Source organism: Tyto alba, unplaced genomic scaffold, assembly GCF_018691265.1.
Source record: "Tyto alba isolate M040663 unplaced genomic scaffold, T.alba_DEE_v4.0 Super-Scaffold_27, whole genome shotgun sequence".
NCBI lineage: Eukaryota > Metazoa > Chordata > Aves > Strigiformes > Tytonidae > Tyto > Tyto alba.
In genome coordinates this window covers 4,298,213-4,326,196 of record NW_024881301.1, presented here as the reverse complement: position 1 = coordinate 4,326,196, position 27,984 = coordinate 4,298,213, and the positions used below count along the sequence as shown (strand labels likewise).

Sequence of the window (27,984 nt, the reverse complement as noted above, 5' to 3'; positions counted from 1 at the left end):
CTCAAACATGTTACTGTTGCAGTCTTAGAAACCTGACACAGTACAGAACTGAGACCAATACCTTCAAATAAGTCCACAAGAAAATCAAGAGGGCCATATAACTATTCCCAATTCCTATGGGAAGCTTTACTGTAGCACCAATAATGGAGACGTAAACTATGATAAAACAGGTTTTCTGCAAAAGCATCTGCATCTTCCCTTTGTTGAAGGACAATTTCCATCTTCTGACAAAGAGGAATAAAATTAGAACAAACACACCAGACCTTTGTGAGAGACAAAGCTAGAGAAGACATTTCTTAAAAGCAGGCATCATGAAAAGATAGAATTAAAAAAAACAACCAGGCAAAGACTGCTCCCACCTTGGCCTAAGTATTCAAGAGGTGCTCTTGCTAATAGGAAGATCTAGCCTTGCCATGTTTTCATCAAGCTATTCATGTAGTCTACCCTAATCCAACACTTCTTCTTCCTGGCTGATTTGCTTGTCAACTCAGCATCCAGCTCTACCCAAATACATAAACAAAATGAAACATCTTCCTTTCTGTGCACTCTTTGGTCTGCAGCACAATCATAATTACAAGGAGTACAGACCTGATCAGTTTATTCCACTGTCATTCAACAGCTGTTTAGGTAGTAGCAGATGCTTGAGTAGCCAATTAATTACTACAGAAGCTAAAAGAAAGCATCAGGCAAAAATCAAATATATTAATTTAGTCGTAAAAATAAATCTCATCTACTGAAACAGGTTTGCCAGGGAAGACCTGTGAGAAAGAGCACAGTCCACATGTCACATCAACCAGCAGTGACAGCAGCAAAGCATTCAAGATAATCCACAGAATCCAGAAGCATAACAGAGAGAAGTAGATCTTTTCTGCTAGTGTGGTGAGGGAAGAAGACTGACAGCAGAACATCAAGGGCTGGAGTTTGATGACTTCCACAGCAATCCTCTTTTCAGCTGTCACTGGTAGTTTAATTCTGGTCATCTTGCTGAGCTTGGCACGGATTTCCACAAACTTTAACTATGCTGTCATGAATATGGCCCTTCCCATGCTGAGGTGACCCTCAAGTGCCTGTATGCTAATACATGCAGTATGGGGAGTAAACATGACGACTCGGAGATCTGCATGCAGTTCCGGGGCTGCAAACTTATTGGGATCACAGAGATGTGGTGGGATGGGTCCCATGACTGGAGTGTTGCAGAGTGGAGGACAGAAAGGGAACATGAGGCGTTGCAGAAGTCACCCTTTGTGTGACTTGTGCAGGTGGAGTGCATGGAGCTCTGCCTGGGGAAGGAAAAATAGCCAACTGGGAGTTTATGGGTTAGGATTAAAGGTGACATTATGGTGGGTGCCTGCTATAGTTCACCTGACCAGGAAAAACAAGTGGATCATGCCCTCTACAGACAGATATAAAAACAGCCTCACATTCACAGGCCCTGGTCCTCAGGGGGAACTTCAACAACATCAATATCTGCTGGAGGGACAACACAGCCACATAAAAGCAGCCCAGGAAGTCCAGTAAGAAACAGCATTTCTGATTCAATAAACATATAGAATCCAGACTGTCACGCAATTTACAAGGTAAGCAAATAGGAAGTGCAGCATAGTATATAAAACTACACACCCATATAGGACACCTTGGAATAAACACCGTATTTAGTGTTCCACCTAAAGCACCTGCAGCATGAGCATGAGCTCATACCTAATTCAGATGAAATTTTCACTAGTAATTGATCCAGATCTGTAGCTGCAATCATGGACACACAGACACACATCAGTCACCAAAATTCCTGATTTTAGGGCATTATTTAAAACTCATTCTGATAAAGCACATTAGGGCATTTAAGGGATCATCCTGCGTTTCAGAGGAGATGTTAAAAATATCAGATGGATCATTTTTTGTCTCCAGTTTTTATAGCTCACTAGTTATTAATACTCTTATGTGTTAGACTGAAAACAAGACCACTGTGAAGGGGAATGCATTAATTCTTAAAATATAAAAACATCTGTTAAAGTGGCTCAATGTTTGACATCAGGTAGCTTCCTGTAATTTAAATATTCAACCAGGGACTATTTATACCTTTTTTTGAAGAAAAAGGTCTCACTCACATATCACTCTCCATTAGGGAATCAAGCTCCTTCCAAGCAGTACACCAAAAACTAAAGCATGTCCCACAATACTGCATTAGTTTATTATCCCTTAGTTTCACAGAAAAAGCAAAAAACTCAGTTTTATATAAGAACTTCGTAATTTATCATGCTGTACACATACATCAAAGGAAAGCCAAAACACTGTGCCATGCACTTCAGAGCAATCAACATAGTAAAGTATACAACAGAACAACTGAAGTTAAAACTGGATCAATGACTAACATTCTGAAGAACAGTAGGAAGTTAGAATTGTGATTATTTTAACAAGATAGTCAAAACTGCAATAATTAGATTACAAATTATGATTTCTTAAATGCCAAAGAAGAAAAGAGGAACAGACTTGGAGATCACAAATTTCATTTAGAAATGCAGCTTTTATCATACAAAAAAACCCAGAACAAAACACACACAAGTAAAAAGCCTTATCTCAAGAACACTTGCACAGCTATTAGGGAAAAAAGTTAACACCCCTCATACTTAAAAAGTGAGACGATCATCAGAGCAGCTGTAGCAGCACTATACACTGATCTTCCGGGGCGGGGAAGAGTACTGAAAAGCTCACATAAGAGACACTTCATAGAGAATCCAGGGACACTGCAAAATCCAAACTCAATAAACACAGCTTCACAGAAAATAGGTCTTGCCAAATGACCATTGTCCATAAAGTCACCCATCTGCTAGTCAACACCTGTTTTCGCAGGACTTCCGAAAAAGCACATTCAACACATTGCATAAAAACTGACACGGATTCAAATGGTTTAACAGAAAGTTCTCCACTAGTAATTGTAAAGGGGAATCATCTCAGGACAACATTTCTAGAACAAGTCCCACATGGATCTCTCCTCATCTCAAGGTTATATGGTATTATTCTCAGCAATACTAGAGTTATAAATACACTATTGGCAGAATTCACGCATGGCAAATTAACACAAGAGTGTTAAAGATTAAATTCTACAAACTAATCTAAATCTACAGTAAGTAGAGCTCAGCTGAAGATTGCTTCTAAAACATCACAGTCACAATTCTAGGAGCTAGGAGTATTTTCCACAACTACAAGATAGGGACTCCAGTCTGTAAAACAGATTCAGTAAACAATTATGCAGTGAAGGATGATACCCAAAGTAATGTAAGACTGCTGTACAGTGGTTCCTATTTACAAACTGAAATTTACAATGAACAGATAAATTCTATAGTAAGTGTTCAACCTCCATAGGATTTTGTGTATTTTCACACATTTGTTGTTAATCAAAAGTTGCTTTTAAAATATACACAACAACCAGAAAAAAGGCAAAAAAATGTATGCCTTGAAACATATTTTTTACTTCTTTTGTTGTTGAATATTTAATATCAATTTTGTACTATTTGTAATTTAACACTAACTCCAAACTTATTTCATAGGGATGGTAAGACTGCATATGTATACCTCCTTGTAAGGAAAACATATTAGAAAGATATAGATTTCAATCTACTGAAAATAACAAAAACTACCGATACTTCTGGAGGCTAATAGGGATAATTCATATGGTGCAGACAGACGAATCTGTATCAGCTACAACAGAGAGGCTTCAAAATTGTTTTTAGTGGTGGTGATTTTTCAACACTCCGGTCAATCTCCATATACTCACTGCTACAAAGGACATGCCGAATGGATGAGTCCTCCAACTGCGAGTCTGAGGAATTGAATAAACATCAATTCACTGTTTATTGGAGCCAGTAAAAAAAGAAAACTCATCGATCAAGTCTCCATTTATGTGTGAAGAAAACAAGAGTTAAATAAAAATTTATTTCTCTAGCAATATTTTTGAGCATGATAAATGATACAATGTTCAATACAATTTCTAACACATTTGATACTATTCTATCCTCCAATCTCAGGCTATTAATTGATTATATAGCAAGTCAGAAATAATTCAATAGCTAATTCTGAAACTATCCTACAGAAATTGTAAAATCAGCATTGCTGTAAACAGTAACAATACAACTCCACTCAAGGCAGATTCTATCAGGAAAGTAAATATTTTTCCTCTAATTTTGACTATTTGAGCAAAATTTCAACTCCAACTTTAAAATACATTAATTAAATTTCATTAAGACATTTGTCCAATGAAGACTGTTCTGGGCAGGCTGGCTTTGGACATCAACAATTAAATGGTTTTATAGTAACATTTTAAGCCTAAGCCTTGCCAGCTCTTCCAGAATTTTGTTTTAATGAGTTCAGTTACTGAGAAAAATAGAAACCTGTAGTATCTGTAAACTGAATATTCCCAGTATCATAATAAATTTAAAAAGGAAGAATACACGCACAATAAAGTGACAGTAAAGAAGGACAACTGCAAATTTAAGAAAGTGAACTAACCATTAGGATTACCTTGCAAAAAAAGTACGTTTGTATCTGAAGGTCCTGAAACCTATCTCTGCACTGTATTCACAAGAATCTAGCACTGGACCCCACACAACGCACAACCACTGCATGCTGCTCCCCAGAGTATCATTGCATAATTTGAACACAAAGGATTACCCAAAACAGACCAAATGCTGTACAAAAGCAAGCAGAGATAGTCACTTTTAGAAACAGTCTTATTAATGAAAAGCCAATAAATAAGCTATCTTTCACTACAGACAGATGTGGAAATGGTTAAAGCTTTGGCCATGTCAGTAAAGCACCAGAGTTCAAGTAAATGTTTCCAGGGCATACAGTTTCTCCTCCACAACTGATGAGAAGAGCACATTCAAATTACTGGCTGGCTTAAGTGAAAACTCATTTCACATGAGGTCTCATAATTACTTTGTCCTTGTGAAGTTAGCTGCACACCGTAAGTGCCTGTATTTTTTTCCTTTTCTGACTAAGAGCAACACCACAAAATGAATACTCCACGAAACCTTATGAAGGCAAGTTCGCTGACTAATAACTAAGTATACCTAAGGGCTTCAGGAAAACTATCAGATAAAGATGCAAAACAACTGATTCAGAAAGAAATATGCATGTTTAATCAAAGCTTATCTGTTGGTAAAAGTGAAAGACAGGCACGAATGACTGAACTGCAATAATTTATTCAGCATCAGGTGCTAGGAATGACTGTGCTGGGCCAACATCATGGAAAAATCTCTGCATCTCCCAGAAGACGACAGAACTCTTACCCATGAAACTGCCTGAGTCCATAATGAGCTCAAGCCATTAATCAGAATGCCAAGGATCTTCTGATCACTGGAAATCGGTGATCAAGAAGAACGTGCAAGCCTCATACTCCTCTGTGCACAAGAAAAAGAGGGAAGACCCTATTCATCAGAAAGTTGACCAAATTTTTTTCTGTTAAAGGGTTTGGTTGTAATTTGTGGAACTAAAGGGAAAAACTGCAATGTGAGCAAGAAAAAGACCACTGCAGCTAACAAAATTACTGTTACCTCCAAATGAAGCCTTTAATAACAGGTGAACTTTAACAAAGGAATATGGCTGAGAATAGCTCCCAAACAACAACCAGGTCTGTAGTACAGCCATTTTCCTGCAGAAATTATGAAACAAAGAGACAGACAAGTTTCATTCACTCGAGAAACTTGTAAAAGACCCATGAGAACAATTCCCTAGAAAGGAGTAAAAGAAGGTGATAGCAGCAAGGGGAAAAAAAAATAAACAAACATGAACATCTATGACAGCCCGCAGAACCTATCAGTCTTTTATCATATGATATTTCCACGCAGCATCAAAGGAGAGTAACACTGGATTTGTTTTGTTTTAAACAGACTAGTTGTATTATTTCTATTTCAGTGCAGCCCTTGAGCTGCATTAAACCTACTGCCTTGAAAACACAGGCTCAATTACAAAACCCTCTGACAAGGTATTACCATCCATACAACACTGGCAAACCCAGCCAGCAGTATGCTGCCCTGCATTAGCAACAGCATAACCGGCAGATCAATAGGAGCAACTATTCTCCTCTATTCAGCAACTTGTGAAACCATATTTGGGGTACTGTGTCCAGTGTGGGGATCTCAGTAGGAAACAGATATTAACATACCTGAGAAAAGCTTCCAACATGGAATACATGAGGTACGAGTAGAAATTAAAAGAAATGGGTTTGCTCAGACTGAAGTAGAAATGGCTAAGGGAAGGATGAATTTTTTTGCTGTCTTCAACTATGTAGTAGAAGCGTATAGAGAAGATTAAATTGAATACTTGGAGGTACACAGAGAAAAGACACAAGGCAATGAACACAAGGTACAAAATGGGAAATTATGATTACATATTACAGTTTTCTCACAGTTGTCAAACACTGGAACAGGCTTTTCAGAGAGACTGCGGAGTCTCCATCTCTGGACTTACTCAAAACTCAACTGGACATGGCCCTGAGCAATCTGATCTAATAGGATCTGCTTTCAGCAGGAGGTTGGATCAGATGACTTCCAGAGGTCCCTGCCAATCTAAACTACTTTATGATCAAACAGCAAGTCTCTAGAAATACCACAACTGTCAGACATGCCAGGAACAAAAAATATTAGCACAAAGAGTGTCTCCATATCTATGGGCTCAGCACCTGGAAGCACTTGCAATCATTTATCTTGCTAAGCTTCAGCTCTCTCCTCCATTTCTGCACAAGTTCAAAAAGAAGTCACATCACTCTTTCCTATTAGGAAAATTATTTCCTAATAACAGAATAGGAAATAGATTGATATCAATTTGCAATGTTTCCAAGATCCACCTAGCCTGTACAGCTGCCCTTTGGTTAGGATTGCCAGAGAAGTACTGAAGTTTTAATAAGAGAAGCAGAAGACCAGAAGAGAGAAAACAGTAGTGTTTTTTTACCTCCTCAATCTCATTCCATCATGCTGGATTTCTAGTTGCTGATGTCAAAGAAAGACTGCTTCTTCCCTAATTGCTGCACTGTTCCATAACCAGTTCTTATGAGAACTACAAAGGTCATTGTGTCCAAGCTGGCCAAGTTAGACTGCAACCAACTACAGTATTGAGAGCACTAATGTATCCTTCCCTGGTAAAGGAAGGTTCTCTGTTGAAGTCAGACAGAAAGGAATAACCCAGAGATGAGTAAGAGATAATATTCTGAGATCAGTTATGTTGTCTAATGTGATTTCAGTTATGATGCTGATAGAAAAAGGGGAAAGCAAAGGAAAAAAAATCCCTGACAATACTCAAGATTGGCTTGACAATGAAATAAGATCAGCAAATGCTCTCTCTTGTTCACCACTGCCTTGCTACTTTGCCTTATTCTCCTCATCTCTTGATCTTTTCAATGACATAAACTTCAACCTGAGTATGTGTTCCGAATAGCTGTCAGCACCAGACATCAACTATTCAAGTCCCTTTTATCAGTACTGTTATCTACAGCATTGAAAAAGGATGTATCGTTGCCAAAGACTCCTGCTCTCAGCTAGCTTCTTCAGTCTCTAACTGCAGCATACACAGCTATTTGTAACTCCCAGTGAAGTTTCAGAATCACAGGCCATCTTCACTGACTAACTCAAAACCAGCAACTTCAGTTTCTATCTTTTCATTTCATGTACCAGAGAAGAAGCACCAGATGAAGTACTGTCAGAAACGTGGTCTTTCTGGAGAGGTAGCACCTGATAGTCTCAAGCATTTGATGGAAGCAGATTATCACATAGTATAATTTAAACATTTAAATGAGATTTTTAAATTTTAAACATTTTAAATGTTTTATACCATTTACCTTGCCATCCTATCCTTCTAGGTTTTGCTTCAAAATATCCACTCAAACAGGGAAAATGAAAACCAGAAAAATAGTTGTCTTCTCTAATCAGCAGTTAGAAATCAATCTGCTTCCACGTTTGAGCTCCTCTGACTATCACAAGACCACTGGGTTACTGCAGTAGAGTTGCAACCATCTCTACCTCATCCCATCTTCTGTTCTTACAGAAGAGGGGAAAGGAGACACATGAACAAACCCAGCAGTGTATTAATTCTTCTTAACCATATAAACCTTGTATTTTTATATTATGTGGACAATTATGTCTTAGTTTCAAAACACAGAACAGTGTCTGAAAACCTGACATTTAAATACTTTTCCTTTCCTTATTCTGAAATAACCGGGACAACAAAAGTTTCTATTTCCTAAAGAATTAACATTCTGTGAGACCTCTACAAAACCAAAAAGATACACAATTAATTATTGTGCAAATAAAAACATTTAAATATTAGACAGAAATAAAGAGCTTAAAATAAGTAATTAAGACTTTTCCCTCTAAACCAATTGCCAGTATTCCAAATTGACCCAAACTGCATTTGTCACAAAATCTGCAATTTTGCTAAAAAAAAAAAAAAAAAAAAAAAAAAGCAGTAACTATTTTCTAGTTAGCAGGAAGCACAGAGGCAATGTGATAATGACCTCTTTGAGAATTCTCCCAGTGCTAAGGGCTTACTTGTGCAGACATCTCCTCCTTTTGATCAGCTATAAACTGCTTGCTAGGAGGGAATTCCATTCTACTAGCCCATAAGAATTCAAATTTTCACTCAGCTTTGACATCTCAAGAAGCCATTCTGCTACATAACCCACTTATTTTTTCCCTTCCACCTTCCAGTACACTGCTGCTCCATAAAACATTTGGGACTCCAACGTGTCTTCTCAGTTGCTCTGACCATCAGGAAAAGAAACGGCTAAGGAGCAGCTCCAGTTCCCTACAACAGACTTAGAATTTCCTTCTCTCTGCCACTGTGCCCTGTAGCTTGTTGAGGAAGGAAATGTTCTGATGAACATTTAGTGAATAAATTCACTAAAACATACCTTTACACATAAATTATGACAGATCCCAAACATTTATGACTCAACTGCAGAATTTATTTCATTAAAAGCTGCTAACAGGTAAGGTGGCTGAACTTCCATAAGCAATCCTCCTCCTCTTCACACAATCAGCTTTGACTTAGATATACCCACTTCATCACACTCAGTGGAAAGGAACAAGCACACTGAGCTACTCTATCCTTCTATTGCAATATGCAAATGGCATGAGCATACAGCATAGGATTATTAGATGAATCATCTGCCTATAGATTTTGGGGGGGGGGGGTGCAGATGTTACTGGGGTTTTTTAAAATCTTCCATTCTTAGAACTCACATTTTCCCCAAGAATACTGCCAGGATGCCTGTTGGTTTTAAGCTAATATTTGACCTTCTTTCTCTCCGCTCTACACAGTAACACTTCCAGGAGCAAATTCCTGGGAAATCAGCATCGCATCTGCAAGCTGACAGGCTAAGATTACACTGTAAAACTTTCCTACTGGCCCTTCCTTTATCATTTTCTATATTTCCCCCTCCCCCCCCCCAGTAAGACCAGCACAGCATGGCAGCATTCCAAACAGAATCCATGAAGTAGCACAGAGAAAGAATAACTCCAATATTGTACGGTTTTGATTTCTTCAAGCTGGATGAGTTCACGATACAACTGCATACAGAGTTTGGGCAGCACATGATTGATCAGTAGCCGCAAAGAACTGTAATTTCATAAACTCGTGTAACTACTGAAGGTTTTTCTATCATTAACCACAGCTTGAAAGGGCTAACTGCAGTATATATGTCTGAGTAGAAAGAGACCGGTTTGATTTTTTTTTCCTTAAGGTTGATCAGGCCTAAGTAACCTACGCCAAGAATTCTCCTAGTTGACAGTGTTGATTTTTTTCCTCGTACAAAGAAAACTGAACAAACACGTAAATCCCAATAGCTGAGCCACAAGTTGAAGTCAGGAAAGAAAAGTCTCATCACTAGAGGCTCCAATTCTCAACAAGGTACTGCATAAACCTTGTTTAGCAAGAAGAGGGTATATTTAGAAGATACCCATTGAAGAAAAAAACATTTAAATAATGAAGTAAAACTCCAGCTGCATACATTATGTAAGGTGTTAAAGATGTAGAAACTGCACTTTGCTTTTAAGTCATACACCAACTGCTTGTAATTAAAGTCTAGTCTGGTATTGCACTGGCATCTCATAGAGCTAAGATGTCTAAATGTACGCTAGCAGCACCGTTCCCTCACTTAAACTAAATTACATCCCTTTCAGGGGGGACACAATGACAGACAAGAAACTCAAAAACTCCAATCAATGACATATTCTTTAATGTTTTTATATATATTTATTTTTAAGTTATTTATATAATAATATATTTACAATAGTCATTTCAATATTGTATTAAGTGCTGTAAGTATGGGAGAAGTAATTGCACTCTGAAAGGGCTTACAAGCTAACTAGAAGATTGTGAGCAAGAGGAAACCAAACAGCATAAAGACACTAGTCAACGGGAAACAATTCCTGAAGATTCAGTGGTCAAATCAATGTGGACATTCTGCAGAGAGGAGTTTTAACCACTGAGGACAAAGAGCAAGATGGTTTCACAAGTATTTAGGTAGCACCTGATAAGCAAGGAGAAGTGCTGGACAAAGTGTTAATGCTCCCTGGAGGAAAAAAAAAAGAAAAAAAAAAAAAAAGGAAAAGATTGTCTAGCCAATAGACACCCAACATAGTGAAACACCTCAGAGCACCATACAGGATAACGCTTGCCTTAGCTCAGGGGTAAGGCCAACCAGTTCTGAAAGGATCACCCAGTGAGAAAACGGTTATTTTACGTAGCTTTTCTTAAATAAACCGTTGTCTCTGAAGTGGTTCTTTCAGAGGAGGAAGTTAACCAACTGTAAAACCTGTGAAGAGAGATCCCACTGACAGAAGTGAACAACGAATATTCAAACTGGCTCTTCATTTCTGTTCACACGTGCTTTATTATTAAGGCAGTTACTAGCGATTTAAAACACGAATGCATTCAAGTGACTCCAGCGGGCAGTTTTGTAGTTCTTTTGCTGGTTTCTACCATTAATTTGTAACGCGGTGAAGCGACGAGATGCGCTTTTTTTTTGCCTCACTTTTCCAGCCTGGGAAGCAGGAACAGCATTTACCTACCTCGCGACGGCAGATGAATCTTCTAGAGCGTTTGACACCAACAGAACAAAGATGCGAGATTAACACACGTTTGTCAGCCGACACGACCCCCGCCCCTCGGCAAGGGGCGGGGGGGTGGGGGGTGGGAAGGAAGGCGTTTTGACACCCGAGGCGCCCGTCTCCCGCCGCCGTCCGTGCCCTCCCCGCCGCGGTGCCCGGCCGGGGAAGGGGGGTGCGCACCGCCGAGGCCGCCCTGCAGCGCCCACCGCCCACCCTCGCCCTCACCCCCCCCACACACACAACACCCCCCCCCACCGAGGGGGCGGCTCCCGACTCACCGATCCCGGGGGCCACATAGATGAAGTAGAGGCAGGAGGAGGAGAAGGAGAAAAAGAAGATGAAGGCGAGCATGGAGCGATTGGAGACCCGCAGCACCTTCCGGAGCAGTGGCATCCTCCCTCGGCGCCGGCGGCCGGCCGCTCCGCTCAGTCCCGGCGGCCCGCTCCTCCCATGGATCGGGCGGCGAGAAGGTGACGAGGGGGCTCCGCTTGCCCCCTCCCTCCGTCCCGCCGCCTCCCCGGGAGCGGGCGGGTCGCTGGGGGCCGCAGGGGCAGCGCCGCGGCTCGAGGAGGAGGCGGACGGGCGGCGGGAGCGGTGTGTGTGTGTGGGGGGGGGGGGGGGGTGTTGGAGGCGCTGCCTTCCTTCGCGCCGCGCCCCGGGGCGGGCTGACCCCGCCGCCGCGGCTCGCAGGTGGCGAGCGGTGGGGGGGGGGGGGGGGGGGGGGTGTCTCCTAGCGCTGCCGCGGGGCTGGGGGAACGTTCCCGCCGCTGCTCATGCCGCCGAGCGCCGCGGCCGCCCGCTCTCCCCTCACAAGCAGCGGCGGCGGAGGCAGCGGCGGCGGCGGCGGCAGCATTCCCGCTGCCGGCGGGCAGTCACCTCCGCGCCCGGCCCGGCCCCGCCGCTCCCGCCTCCTCCCGCAGCCGGCGGGGAGCGCGCGGCCCCGCCCCGCCCGGACCCGGCTACTGCGGCGGTTGGAGCGTGCGCGAGCCCCGGCGCGGCGGCAGCGGACTGCAGAACTGCGGCGTGCGCGCGCGCCCGCGGCGGAGGGGGAACGGGGGGGGCGGGGGGGGGCGGGCGGAGCGCCGCTATACTGCGGCGGCGGCGCGCGCGTACCGCCCTTGCACCGCGGGCCAATGGGAAGCCAGGGAGAAGCAAACCCGCTCTCCCGATTGGCTGGTGCGCGGGCGAGCGGTTGTATCACCGGGGCGGGGGGGGGGGGTGGAGCGGCGCGAGGCGGCGTGGCCGGGGTCTCCGCGGCCGCCTCGCGAGGGCGGGGCGGGAAGGGCCGTTGAGGAGAAGGGGAGCGGGTGAGGCCCCCTCAGCTGCCCCCCGCTCGCCAAGGCGACTTGGTGGCGCCCGCCCGTGAGGCGGGGGATACTTTTGTCGAGCACCGCCACCTCGGCCTTTTGCGGGACAGGACGGGGAAGGGCCGTGTCCTGCGGGGGTGTGGGGGGGTGGGGGGCTGGTGCACCGCCGGGCCACTCGGCAGCTCAGTTTACGCCGCCCGTGTCCCCGTTTCAGCGGTGGGGCTGCCCCTCTGTTCCTCTGGACAGCCAGTCCTGCCCCTCTGCCGAGCACAGCCGCGGGCGGATCTCGTCGTACTTTGGCGGCTTTTGGCGCAGAACAGTTGGAAATGGGAGTCGGGGCTAGCAGACCCAACAGTGGCTACAGTTGCGCTTTTGAATTGGCGGAATTCCTGCGTTCAGATGCTCCATTAGTAGTTTTTTTCTCAAGCTCATTGCACGAAAAAGGTAATTTAAAATTGGGTAACGCAGGCTTCGCGTCCAGTAGCTGTTCTTTCTTGCTTCAGCAACGGACCTGGGCTGCCACAAGTCGCTAGGTGATGGGGTAGAGTCGGGGATCTCTCCATTCCTCTGCAGAATGCTGTCAGCGGCGGGAAGATGCGTGCCAGGGGCTGGCAGCCGGCCAGGGTGTGCCTGGGTGCACCTGAGATGGCAGCAGGATGCGGTTGCGTAAGAATCCAGGTCTCTACTGCTAACGGGCGTCGGGTTTATTCAGACATTGGGTAAAAAGAATGGAGAAACAGAATAGCTCACCCCGCCCCTTCCCCAAATAGAATTTTGACTCAGTCACTAGACTTGCACCATGGTTTTTATGCAATAGGCATTATTGATAACTTCATTTTGTTTCAGTGATAACTGAGACAAATTATTTTGTTGACCCAGCACAGTCCATGGTCAAGTGGTTCATCTTTTAGGCTGAAGGGATGGACCTGTTTACTTCCTTCACTTCACGGGCAAGCAGCTTCCAAACACTGCAGGTTTCCAAATCGGCACTTTTGTATCATAAGTGTAAAAAGGCTAAGTCAGTTGACATGTAAACATCAGAGCTAGAAATACAAAATTATTGGTTAATCAGTGAAGTAGGGATGCAAATAAGTGATAGTAATAACAAAACTGCGAGTTTACTTGAAAGACTTTTTACTTAAACAGTCAAAAAGAGCTTACACTATCCTCCAGTCTTACTAGGTGATGAACGGGAACATTCCTATGTACAGAAAACTACAGTACACACAATAACAATCTGTAGCCACATCATGGAATTTCCTGATTGTCACTTTGATGCAGAGCGTAGACATAAGAATTTTTCAGTAAGAGTTTCCATAGGAGAGAGAGAAATTCTGCTCCTTCAGCTCTGAAACAGAGATTTGTCAGTAATATTTTGATGGATGTTATTGCAATAGGTATCAGATAGATGGATAGACTGAGTGATGCATTTTGTCACAAAATTGTTTCTGAATTGCCAGTAGCAGCTATGTCACTTGATGTATCTCATTTATTTTATTGAGCAGAGTGTAAAGCTAGCTATAAAAATACAACATTGAACTACTATATACATATGTGGCTTAAATTTGAAGCTTCAGCTGACTGTAATGTAGAGGGTCCCTATGGACATGAACTTGGGTTTATGAAGCAAAAATGTACCGTATCTTTATGTCTTGTTATCATCTCACATTTAAGTAAAATTTATTTTATATGTGATGCAGAGTTGTTACTGTTTTATTTTTATGTATTAAACCTATTGATTTACTGTATTAACTGTAATAACTAAGTATTAATTGACACATACTTCTCTGGTATGCGACTTTTATTAGTGTTTTTTATATTGTTTTAGAAGCTTTGTTTCTATGCTGTAAACATAAAGGACATTAGAAAATCAATACAATGACAACTTGGAAAACCTTGTTAGAGACAAGAGACCCATGGTGCATGAAGTCTTAAGACTGGCCCTAACATTTGTGTGGAGGAAGGTTAAGTGGTGCCGTACATATCACTGTCTCTGCATAACTAAAAGCAAGTGCCATGTCTTCAGCTCAACAGTGTTAACTTTGTTTTAGTTGCTTAGACTGTTAGGTGCACCTTTGTAAGACTTTAAATGCTACTGTGATGAGCATGAGAAAACCTGTGGAATTATATCTTAAGTATATAGAGACATTTGTGGAAGAATTTTAAAGTGGAATTTCAGAAGACAGATGTGTCATATTTAATTGAATCTCTAGCAGCAGGATGCTGCAGGAGCAGCAGCATGACTCACACACAGTTGTGGTAGACAACTAGGCCCAGGTATCTGCTCTGAAAAGAATACTTGAAACATCCTCCATCTTCTGTAAATACTACTTTCTTCAGTAAAAAGATTACTGCACAATAAGTAGATCACTTCTTTGAATAAGTCGCAATATTGCAATTTACTTATTTTAAGAAAAGGAAATTCCATTAAGTGTGCATTGCTCTTTGCTGTATTTCATCCTGCAATGGAATTTATGCAGGAAAGTTCTTAAATAACTATAGCTTAGTCTGGAAGAAGATGATAGTACAAAATAATTTCCTTATCATTCCTGTTTTCAGTCTAACCATTCAAAAGTGAATTTTCTATGAATCAGCAAACATGAAATCAGATGAGTTCTCACCGGAACAACAACTACAAAACCATCAACACCTCCAAAGCCACAATAATCAACACATCTGTCAGTTGTTCTAAAAGGTCATATATTTCATCGAGTCTCACAAATGCTGCCACAGGAAGTACATGCATGAAACCAAACTATCATGCTTTCCGTGTTGCATTGGAGTAATTGTGCATGACGGTGTTCTGTTAACAAAATCAGGGCACTGATCTGTTGGAGAAAAGTAACAGCACTTTTTCTGGATAGGGGGAGAGGGAGAGCTTTGAAGATTCCTCATCTGGGTCGCTTCTGGAATCCATTTGAATGAGTGACACCCCCAGCCATTGTGGCTTTATAATTGTGGACACAGAGTGCTCTGAGACAACGGGCAGGGAGAAATGCCAGAAGGCCTTGAGGGAAGCAAAGTATCTTAAATTACTGTAGTCACTGAGTGTAGAACCTGAGCCTGACTCAAGCGTCACTGAAGCTGTGCCAACGAGGTAGAAGGTGGTATTCTGTTTAAATCGTTTGTTAGAGCTGGGGCTTAAAACAGTACATGTATGAATGTGCTGCCCATATAACATCCACTTTTACAATCTGAAATACTGATTTAAAATCTCACATTTTGTTCTCCAGGTCATTTACAGCTGCATGTTTATGTTCTATCTTACCGCTCATACACAGTCTTTCAATCAGGTATAGTAAACTATTATTCAACTGGCTCTTTTTGCTTTTCCATGTAAGGACCCGTCATGAGTCTTGTCTTTCCTCCAGTAAATACTCCTGTACACATTGCCAAGTTTTACCTGGCTGCCTCCATATTCTGTACTGTTCAGGCAGAAGGATTGTGTGATTCTGTCACAATTTAACTTGTCATTTATCTGTTTAAAACACTTTTTATCAACAATGAAGTACTAAAGTACCACATAACTCTTGCAACATTTGCATTATCTTCTTTGTTTCTGCAAGTTTAATCATTAACACCAACATCATGGTGTCTTCCTTACACCCTACTTTTAAATTCCAATACAGTCGTGTTTATTTGCTCCCTCGTTGCTGACTGTCACTTTGCCTTCACTTTAGCTAAGCCAGCCCAACTGCCTTAGTTAATAGCCCAGCAAGCAGAATGATTCTTTCACACTCTTTTTGCAAGAACTCTCTCCTACCCACACCACCCGTTCCCCAAACAAGCCTGGTGAACTGCAGCCAGGCCACAAACCTCCCTTGGGTCCAAGCAACCCCCGAGCCACAGGCAGCAGTACACAATCAGCTTCCTTCTTGCCACAAGGAATTCCATTAAATCTTCCTGGTGGCTTGGCTTCTTAAATCTTTTGCCATCACTGCTTAAGTTTTCTTCCTCGCCTTTTCCATTTTTCTAAATGGTAGTAATGAAAATCAATAAATGAGCATAACGGTTTCATTACTAATCCTACGTGTAGCAGTTACTTTGTTAGTGTTGTTCATAAACACCTTTGTTTTTTCATTTACTTGGATTTAGCAGCTTGATTTTTATTAGTAACACTTTGTTATATAGGGCAGCATCATTTTGGGATCCTGTACAATAATTGATATGTAATCCTTCTTGCAAGGTCAACAAGGAGTTAAAATGCCTTAAGTTAAAAAGCTCAGGGTAAAAAGCATGAGAACAGACCGGACAATTCCCCAAAAATGCACAGTCTGTGTAAGATTTGTAAAGATTAAGATTTTTAAAGATTAAGATAAGATTAATTATGATTAAAGATTAAATCAAGTTGTGTCAAGGTGACCCAGACTGTAATTAATCAAGGAAAATTAGTGTCCTTCAGTGTGGCACACAAGCACATCAAACACACCAGTAAATACCGAGAACTAGAGTAATGTACTTAAGTTTTGGGTCATGTGACCTAACCTCATTACATCAGTTATAATCCCATTATTAATTCAAATGTCAAATTGGAAGCATTTTGAGAATGCTTTGAGTTTTTCTGGTAGTACAACTTTGGACCCAAAACTTATTTTTAATAACTGCAGTCTCTGAGTTCTACATTCAAAAATAAGTTTGTTAGTGTGTTGTAGCTGCTACCATGAAAGAGTATTATCCAGCAAGAACTTTTGTGAATCTATTTTGTTTCACAGGTGGAATGAAAAAAATGAAACGCTAAGGAAGGCCTTGTATTCTTTGCTTCCAGCATTCCTCCCATATGTTTTCCAGGCTGTGATATTTTGCAAAATCATACTGTTATTTTCAATGAAGTTAATAGGTAACAACGAGGTTCACATTTCACTCATATTTAACTTTTCTAGATGATACTGGCTTTTTTGGTTTGAAGTAGATCCACATGCCATTTCTTATAAATAGCCTCAGTTACCACTTTAGGAAAAATTACTTCCACAGAAAGAAAAGCAACTTTTTCTAACGCTAATCTTGAATCCATAGATCACAAGTACTGTCCATTCTAGAGCTCACCTATGCAACACACAGAAGAGGGAGGAAAGCTGTTAGTTTTCATGAAGAGGCTCACCCTAGAATCTCATGATGTTTTAACACTGCAGATAACCCAAAAGAAAGTAATTTCTCTCAGTAACAGCTAAAATAAAAATAAGAAAAAAAATATTTTGGAGGGGAGGGATTGCTTTTGAAACTTTAACGTTAAATGTTGGAGAGCTACTTCCATTAAAATTATTTACTAGCTGTTACATATCCATCTACCAATAATTATAAAAGTTGCAAAATTCCTCAGCCAAGTTGTAACACTCAGTTTTATAAAGGAATATATAATAAACCATTACAAGCCATATTAATATTTTATGAAAGAAAATAGACCATATTAGTCGGAGGGGGGCGTGCGGGGCGAGGTGGTGGTGGTGTAAGTTTTAAACCCAATAAATTAAGTTAAAATATTCCTATTTAAGAATTTGTCAAGAATTCTCTGCCAAAGCCAAAATATTGGAACATACCACCTCAGGGGAAACTTTTCTTGGAAAATGTATCTGAAGTTCAGAATGCTATGTCAGAGGATTTCAATCCTTATATCCCTAGTTTCGGGTGAGTATCAGACTCTGGGCAACAATTTGGCAATTGCAGAGTTTCAGGAGCAGGCATACATCTGTCTGCGTGTGTGTGCATCCGTTCTACTGCAGAACAAGAACATTTGCAGACCCTTACTTCTGCAGAGTAGGAGTTTGGTGCCCTGTAACTTTTGTCATTTTTATACTTTGATGAAATCAATTGTAAGGAAGTCTTAACTGTTTTATCTTTCCAATGATAGAGCACTGATGTTCCATCAATTTCTCAGGGTCAGCTCAGAGCAGTTAGTTCTTATCACTAACCAACTTCTGTAGTACTGAAAGGGACAAAGGGATACACAGTAAATAAAAGAATTAATTGTCACCTTTGGATTTACAGGTAAGTCTTTTAGCAAAATTAGTAGGAGCAAGGGATTGACATTTCAGAATATCATATGATCAAATAAACCACTCTCATATCATTACACATCAGCAAACTCAGTGGCTGAGTATGCCTCTCGCCTTTTCCCTAATAGCACAGATCAGAGCCATAGAACACGTGTTCCTGAGCAGTCCTTTATTGATATTAGCTAAAGAGAATAAAGAGAGACCTGTGCAATTAGATAGAGGGGCTAATCCTGTCACATAAGTTTAGGCTTCCTTACATAATCAACTGAGAGAAAGAAGCACCTAATCAACATTTTACAGACTCTACTGTTGGCATAAGAAGCCTCAGTTAACTAGGCTGTGTGATTATTCATCGTGTTATCAGAGGTACGTGAGATATCCAGAATCACAAATAATCATTAGTGTGGGAAAACATTCTTTGTTTTAACCAGTGCTGTCATGTATCTTAAAAAGAGTGAATCTAATATGGATTATCATCCTGAGATTAGGCAATTTATAAATTTTTCTGTGTCATGGATATAACTATTTGCTATGCCATCACATTGTAAGCATCTTATGTGGAAAAGACAGTATCTTGCTTTAGATCATGTACAGATTCCTTTAAAATGCTGCATGCATAATTGTTTAAAAACTACATAACAAGGATAACCTGCCAGTAAAAATTATTTTTATTGCTGTAAAAGTTCAGTATGAAAAGAGATTATTAAAAGAGTAGGTTTACTATCTGGGTATCATTGGAGTTATTTCACTCTAACTGTACAGGTGAAAAATAAATGCAAAAGGAGACATAATCACCACTAAGTAACAACAAATACTATTTCTACAGAAATCTGAATTTAAATGGCCTGAATTACTGACATCAGAAGTAGTCTGAAACCTCTATTTGCTACATTTGGAGTAGCTGTTCCTTAAAATATTTCTGAAAAAGGAGTATGACTAAGAAATCCTCAGAGCAGTCTGCAGGCTAAGCTTACACTCTTGAACTGCTTCCTTAGCCTCATTCTTAAAGATGTCATTCAAGTCTTAAAAATCAGAGTACAAAACTAAGTCATGCAGTTCAGCTGTTAATTGCTTCAGTGGTGAAATAAATTAGTAGAAGATTTTGTAGAAGGCTTGAGGACTTTTGCTTTGCTTTGTTTTTCATGGCTAAAATCTTATCCTTAGAGATGCAATGTCTTTGCATATATAAATAGAAACAATCTGGTCCCACTCTTTCTACAGCAATTAGGAAAGAAGCAATCAGAATTTGTTAAACAGACTTCAGAGAGAGTAGAGTCTTACAACTTAGAAGACAGATGTTTTCTGATTAAGCTTTCTGTCGCAGGCTCATTTGGAAATTGCAGAAGTCACAGATAACTTTAGCAGAGGTTACAGTTGGTGCAATTCCACTGCTTTGTTCAGTTCTCAATACCAGCTTTATTTAGTTTGTGAGACAGTGTTTAAATCTGAACCTTCCTAAGAGTTGAAGCAAGGCTACTGTCCTCAGAAAAACTCTTTGATATACTGCAAACCTAAATAATAGGGTGTAATGTTTTCCTAAAGTGTCATCTTGTTGCTTTTCTGATTATGCTATGAAAAAAGGGAGTGCTAAAAATGAGTAAATGTATTTTCATTAATACACTCTCATTTATGCAGAGGGTCGTGTACTGATAGTTGTGTAGCATTGGTGATGCTGGTCATAGTTGATGTTGCTTATATTTCCTACTACAAAATCTCAATTTACTTGCTTATAATTTAAGTAACAATTAATTTGTTGAGATAAAAAAATTCTGTGGGAGATCTTTCCTAAGTTGAACTTTTCCCAAACTTAGGAAAAAATGTTCTATGTAAGAAAAATCAGAAAGCAAAATTCCCTCAAACTCTTCACCTCTCCTGCCCCCCAAAAGAAAAACAGCAAGACCATTTGGTAATAATTTAAATTATCTATATTTTGAAAGAGAAACAGTGGGCTTTTACACCATCTGTTTGCTCAGTCGTGGGCAAGCACATCTTTGCAAATGTGGCCAAACAGTAAGCATTTGAAAAAATGCAGCTGATTTCTTAGAACAAGTGAAAGTGGAAAGATTCTGCCCCCACAGATCATGTGCCAACCTCTCAGAGTTTCAAGAACTGACAATAAAAATATGTTTGGCAAAAAGATTAAAGGCTATAACAGTATTGCATTTACTCCTTGGGGAAGTGAAACATTATGGGTGGAAAGGATACTATAATTATTATACCTGATACAACAAACACCCAATCTTTGAAATTCTAGAGATAGTTATAAATTCCCATGGATGTTCCAGACACCATAAGAAGAATACCAAGCTGGAAGGGATTTTTTTTTAAATCATATTTGGGTCTAGATTTAAAATAGATTTTGAATCACAATTCTAGGTTACCTTTCTTAGAGTTAGCTAAAACTGCTTAATTCAGTGGGTAACTTTCCTTGAAGTACATTTCTAAGTATGTCTGATTGCTTATAGGTTAGTGGTGATCTGCTGCGTCATGCCACGAGGCCTCCTTTCCAGTCTGGAGGCTATAGCATCAGTCACAAGAAATAAGGCTAAAAAAGGCTAAAATAGCCTTTGGCATGATCTATAGCAACCTGAGACCCAATCTAGGACTGTACTACTATCTGAGGGCCTCCAAGGCTCACTACAGGGTGTTGTTTTTCTGCTAGTGGTACGCTTCCTATCCCAAAGACAACAAAGAACAAGTATCCTACACAACTCTCAGGCAGTCTTAGGATAGCCATATATTCCCTTTATTTATTATTGGTGTTGCAATAGTGCCTAAAAGTCCAGTTTACAGAAGAGAAGCCTAAGATTGTCTTATGGTCTGTATAAATGAAAAAATGAAAATAAGCCCTACCTCAGGAATTATGTCTGTTCTACATTCAGTGTCTGGTGCTTCCATTATAGGTATGTATATACACACACACACACACACACACAAAACCACCACCACCACCAAAAAACCCAAACAAACAAGCAAAAAACCCAAACCACCAAAAAACACATCTACAGCTTGCAAAAACGTACGTCTTTATATCTACTTCTGAAAGCTGGTAATTTGTCTCGATCTGAAACACAATGACAAAAATTAAATTAATGGAGTTCCATATGCTTAACAAGGACAACCAAAAACTGCTATGGATATCAGCCTGCCAAAAACTGATTAGATGCCGTAATTGTGTATTTTTGCTCAGAGAGTTTTTCACAAGGGAAAACTTGGTAAGATTAATTTTTCCAAGCTCCTGTGGTAAACGCAGGAAGAAATATTAAATTCTTATGAGCTGTGGTTATGAAACCAACAAGTAAGGTCTTAAATGCATTTAAATTTATTTAGGAGGAAAGATTAAAAAAACCTAAAGCAAGAACAGCATCTTAGAAAATATTTGAATCTGAACATTTTCTGAGCAAGTGTCTACTTTTTTCCCCAAGATCTTTTGGTAGAATGACATTGCAAGCATTTAAATGCAAACTGGTGAGAAGATAAAATGAAAGGATACAAGGGAAATAGTTTCTGCATTTCAGAACACCTTTGGAGAGAATCAAACAGACCAAAAATGGGTTATGAAATTATACTTAAATTGAGAATTAGTGACATGGAACTAAATGCACGTGCAATCAGATACAGGCAATCTGGAAAATATGTGTTGTAATAGGGAGAGAACATCCTTTCATTCATACTTTCCACACAGAAATGTAAATGTGCTCACTAGCTTACTTAACATCTCTTTTCCATGGCTAACACATCTCTGAAGAGAATTCTGAGTTTTCGTGATGGTAGGGAATAGGACTTGACAGCATAGGAAGGCAGAGATTACCTAATTATATTACTGTGTACTATACTGAAAGACTAACATTCTTCTGTTCTGCTTTTTTTTTTTTTTTTTTTTCCCTATCAGACTTAGGATAACCTTTATTTGATCTACTTTGGAGTTAACATTTTCACATCACTGGGTACTGTCCCCATAGCTTCCAGCTGATTGCTTAAATAAAAGGTTCCAATTCAATTCTCCCAAGGAAACAAAAAATGTATCTTAACTTCTGTGGAAAGCAAATAAAAAGTCACAGGAGAAACTTTATATTGCAGAAACCATGCACAGAGCAACCAACCAATATTAACACAGTTACCCAACATCTATGTGGCCTGTTCAAGTTTCTAGTTATTTCTTATCATTTTTTCTGGTCCCAATTTTGTTACTTAGGTGTTTTTCAGTGCACTTGCTATGACATTCGTGCTTTCACTGATTGTTTTTAACTGCCTTACTTTCTTCCATGCTCTGTTTGTTTCCTTTGCTTCCTGTTTCTTTTTCCTGTGTTGTCTTTTCAGAAAATACAGACGTTCGCAAATAAATATGTGAACAAAAGAAGCATTTGAAAACAAATAGTCCTGTAACACAAAATAAAATTAGTAATTAATAATATTTGTGGTTCAACAGAAAATACTTTCTAGCTTTAATTTCCTGAAAATCGTATGTTTAATTTAGTTATTCCTGTATGTGGTGTGGTTTAGTTCAAAATCCTTAGCTGATGATTTTAGAACTCCTTATATTGAGCTAAGTCTAGAAAGAGTTTAAATGATGCAAATGCTTTAAGAGGTGATACTAAACTATCAAATTTTCAGGGCTGTTCTTATTATCCTAGATGCATAGCGTATTTGCAGAAAGGTAGAGATGAACATATCCGGAAAATATGCTGTTGCAGTCCTGTAGTAAACTTTATGATGTTTGTGTCCACACAGGTTTCACTGATGGATCAGGAATTAAGTAGAAAACATATTTTTTTAAAGTGTTGTGTAAAAAACTTCTCTGTTTCAATAGATAAATTAATGGTTGCAGTTCTGATTATTGCACCTCCAAAAAGTATAATTTAAAAGGGTACAAGGAGAAGTGAAAAAAGAGAGGCAGGGCTGTGGGTGGCTTTTGTACAAAGGAAACTAAATGGGTCAGGACACTTCAGTTTGGAATCTGACAGCTAGAACAAGGTAATTAGTGAGTTATTATTATTTTTTTTTCCCTCCAAATAAATGATCAGGCTGCAAGTTTAAAGCATATAAAAAGAAGTATCTTTTCATACAATGCAAAATTAAATTTTAGAGCTCACTGCCACAGGGTGTTATAGAGGGCAAATGTTAATGTGGTTTCAGAAGAATTAGTCAAAGTCACAGGAAATACATTTAATAATTACTGAGGGACTCAATGGTTTGATCTGAATTTCTGGTTCCAGTAACCCCCAGCCAGCTGACCGCAGAAGCTGAGGAGTTTCTGTGTCATGGAGAAGCAAATGTATCCACCCTCTTTTTTGACATAATCCTACTGTCTGAGACAGCACAGTGAGCTGAATGAATCCTAACCGTTATGGATATTTAAACATTTTGCAGTATAAACAATCACAGCAGGTTAATCAAGCAAATAAACTCTCTGTTAATGGAACACAGTAAAATAACACTTTAGCTCTGAACCTAAATTTGTAAGCTATTTACTGCTTTTGGCATAAGAGAGGAGTTCTTTCATACATACAGGAGCCACTTTATGAAGTTGTTGTACCACACAAATTTGGAATACGGAGAGCCAAAGTTTCAGTGGAAGTTATCAGACAACTTGCCCCCAGAGCAGAACAGTAAGGATGAAGCGGGACTAAATAACTTGCAAATTACCCAAATTTATAATTATTTCATCTTTACTGAATATAATAGGGATTAAGAATTACAGTTTGGATTGAAACATTATGTTCAGTACACACAATGAAACAATATGAAAGGTAATCACTTCAAATGATGAGGTTGCTTTTAAAAGAACAGCTTAGAAAGAGGAACTATGTCTAAGGCTTAGATTTACAATCCACATGATTTTGTAACTGGCTGGACATTAGGAAGGCTTACAGTAACTGAATACACATGCATTCTTAGCTCCAGCAAGTACAAAACACTAAGTAGGATTGCATAGGAAGTCTAAGCCAAGGCACACACTTGATGTTTTCTGGTCCTGCTCTGTGCAGCTGAGAAAAAACAGCAAGGTCAGTGCATTTTAGTGTTCAGAAATCTGTTCAGGTGCCAAAACCAAGATTCATCATCTCCCCTTTATTCTTGGGTCACCTTTATGTCTAGAGACTCCGCCTCCTTCCAAGTCTATTGGTATACACGAGTATGCATGTTGAAGTCTGGGTGATGCAGAAGAGAAAGGAAGGTGGTATCTCATTTTCCTAAAGAATGGGGATCATAAGAAGAAAACCTTCCTGTCACAAAAGAGTTTGTCCTTCTCCACTTCCAATTCTCTCCTTCTGCCTCCTGTGAAAAAAAAAGATGCTTAAATCTGCCTCATACTTAAGGCAGATGTTCAGACTTTCCTCATCCTCAGACTTAAGGCAGTTTGACCACCCTCTGGGTCTTCTTTCCTCTAGGATTGGAGGTCTGACCCATCACCTTGCTGAAGGCCATGCACAGAAATAGGATGCAACTAAGATGCTGAGGTTACAACCATCTTTTGGCTTAGGCCAAGGAAGCACAATAACTTTTCACACAGAATTCTGGTTGGGTTTCCAAACTTTCATAAAAGAAGACAGGATCTTCCCATACCTGAGTACAGAAATGCTAGCTACACTATATAGATTAATATCTTTTAAATGCCTACTCTTTATTTCAAGAGGACCTACTAACTCATTTCATAGTACGGTTTTGTTTGTACTTAGGATCTATGGTTAGAATAGTGTGCTGTAAGGTGGTATGCAATACCAGCATCGCAAACAAACCTATCATTTCTCACCACAGACAAGAAAGGGCTGCTAGTATATTAGCAACTTACTCCCCTTTACCCCTTCTCTCCCCCTCCTGCTTGTTGATTAATCCTGACCATACGTGCAAACCTTTATTCAGGTATCTATTGCTTTAAAACTGCTATATATATATATCTATAAAAAGAGACTTGCCCTACACCAATGGCAAAATGAAAAGTGGAGATGTTTTTCACTGAAATAAAGTGGCAATAAAGGCTTTTTTATAATTTTTGGAGCTGTCAGCTCTCAAATTTCACTCATAATGCATTCAGATTTTCTTATCAGGGTACAAACTGAGCACATCAGCCTTGCTGGTGATTTAAGTCTCATTTATTCTGTTCCAGATGGCCTGTCCAAGCAAGGAGAAGGACAGATAGCTTCAAACATTTCAGTGGTATAAACTAGCAAGGGAGCAGATTTTCTCCTGCATGTGCTTTGCTTTTCCAATTTGTTTTTTTTCATGTCCTGGGTTGAGTGAGTGGTAGAGTTTTTTTTGGTGGCAGGGGAGGGGGCTATAGGGGTGGCCCCCTGTGAGAAGCTTCTCGAAGCTCCCCCAGCTCCAAGTCAGCTCCACCTCTGTTTGGAAAACTGAGCCCATCAGCTGCGCCTCTGCGATAACGTATTTAAGAAGGGACGTGTGAGCAGGAGTCAGACTTGTGAGGAAGAGTCACTGCAGCTGCGTGAACACCAAGGTCAGTGGAAGAACGGAGGAAGAAAGGAGGGGGGAGGTGTGCCGGAGCAGAGACCCCCCTGTATCCTGTGGGGAGACAGCCGGGCAGCCCCCTCTGCCACCCATGAAGATCTACAGTGGAGCAGACACTGATTTATGGCCTCTGGCTTCCGCCTAGGTGATCAAGGTGCTGTGACCAAAGAAGGCTGGGGTCTCGTGGGAAAAGGTAGCCCCACTGCTGTAATTCAGTGCTGGGAGGATTGCAGCGTGTGGGGGTGTCCCACGCCGGAGCAGCTTGGGAAGGGCTGCAGCCCGTGGGAGAGAATCCAGTCAGAGAAAGTTAGTAACACACAACGGAGCAGTGTGGGGAATGCTGCGGCCCATGGGAGGAACTCATGTCGCAGAAAGTTTGTGGAGGACTGTCTCTTGTGAGAGGGGGACCACGATGGAGCAGTGGAAGAAGTTCCAGAAGCTCCCCCCACTGAAGATACAGGAAGTGGCAGCACTGACTGCACCCCCCATTCCCTGCCCCTGCGCCACTGGGGGAGGAGGTAGAGATATCGGGAGCAGAGCTGAGCCCAGGAAGAAGAGAGGGGTTGGGGGAAGTTGTTCTCAAGATGTGGCAATGCTTCTCACTGTCCTACTCTGATACGCACTGTTAGTGTCTGTAATAAATGTATGTTCTTTGTTTTCTTCCCCTAATGAGTCTGCCTCTTGCTCATGACCATAAAGGGTGATTTTTTTCCCCATCCCAGTCCTATCTCAAACCCCAAGCCTGGCTCTCTGTCCCTTCTTATTGCCAGAAGAGAAGGGAGAGAGAGTGGCTGTGTGGTGGTTGGCTGCCGACCAGGCTCAAACCACGACATTTCTAGAAACAATTCTTCTTGTTGCAAGACCAGCTAGGTGACAGTGAGTGTTCATTTAGTCCATTGCCCTTATAATGGACAGACTTTAGTTCTCAGATAATGGCTGAAATGCCTGTAACAATCACAGTCTCTCAGATTGAGTTTTTTTGTTCTCTAACAAGATTATATTCTAGTCATTAAAAAGGCACATGTGAGAGAGGAAGAAACAAAAACATTGATATCTAGGGTTTTGGTTTTTTTGTTTTGTTTTGTTTTGTTTTTTAACTTTTTAAATCCTACTACCTAATCAACTTATTCCTGCCAGGAATGCAGTCTTATCTGTGGCGATGAACATAGCAAGTTTAGCACTTGTAAGAGTTATTCCAGAATTCTTATTCACAAAAAATTGCAGAACTAATAAAAGCCTAAGAATTTCCCTTTAATGATTTCACTACCATCCTGTTATTTTATTACAACTGTGTTATTCTATTATAATAAATTCCAGCCATAACTCAATAGTGCTTTTATTTCCTGGGAAAAAAATGAAATCTGTATTTCATTATAATTAAGCATGAAGTGCACAGCAAACTCTGAGTTACAACTGTCACATCTTCATAATCCAACAAAGCTTTAAATCTGCTCCTCAGACACTAGTTGTAGAGGAATTAGTTAATCCTTGAGTGGGTAGTTCAGCCTTCACTGTCTCCTTTTGCAGGCCACTAGCTTCTGGCCTGCAGAATGGACATTGTGGCACTGCTATGACGCACATGGAGAACTCTGGGCAGAAAGACATGGTATTAATTTATATTTGTAAATGTTTTATTGGGTGGTGTTCATCTGTATTTTCCTAGATTATGCAGTAAGTATTGAATTATTTCCTGCAAATGCTGCATTTTGGGACATTTCCTAGGCTTAGACATTAGCTGTTCTGATGGGAAACCAGAAATCAGACTCAAGACTCTCTCAGCTGCTGCAAAGTGTCACAATTCCAGTAAGCCAAAGATCAGTCACCCTATTAATCAGATTATACAAGACAAACAGAAATCCACTCTTTAGCAAGGGTCAATATTTGCTGTTGCCTCAGTTTATAAAACAATAAATTGTCATAGTGTCTAGAAGGGAATAGCCTTTAAAAATAAGAAGAGGGAAGGAGTGAAATTGATCATTTTATTACAGAATGTTTCCCAGTGAGAAAGAAAAAAACTTTGATAGAGATGGTAGACACATTAGGAAGAAAAAAAAAAAAATAAGGTACTCTGTTGCAAAAAGGAGAGTGGATTCTTAAATACCATAATTTTGCATATACTGCTGT

General features: G+C 40.3%; 1 protein-coding gene across 1 annotated transcript in view; it reads right to left on the bottom strand.

Annotated features, from left to right (window-relative positions):
• The window catches only part of B4GALT6 (beta-1,4-galactosyltransferase 6), a 33,888-nt gene extending 21,806 nt beyond the window's left edge, over nucleotides 1-12,082 (bottom strand). The window contains exon 1 of the mRNA XM_042798202.1: nucleotides 11,378-12,082. Coding sequence (XP_042654136.1) covers nucleotides 11,378-11,492 — 115 coding nt within the window. The 5' untranslated portion in view covers nucleotides 11,493-12,082. The remainder of the gene's footprint in view (nucleotides 1-11,377) is intronic.
• Nucleotides 12,083-27,984: the final 15,902 nt, after the last annotated feature.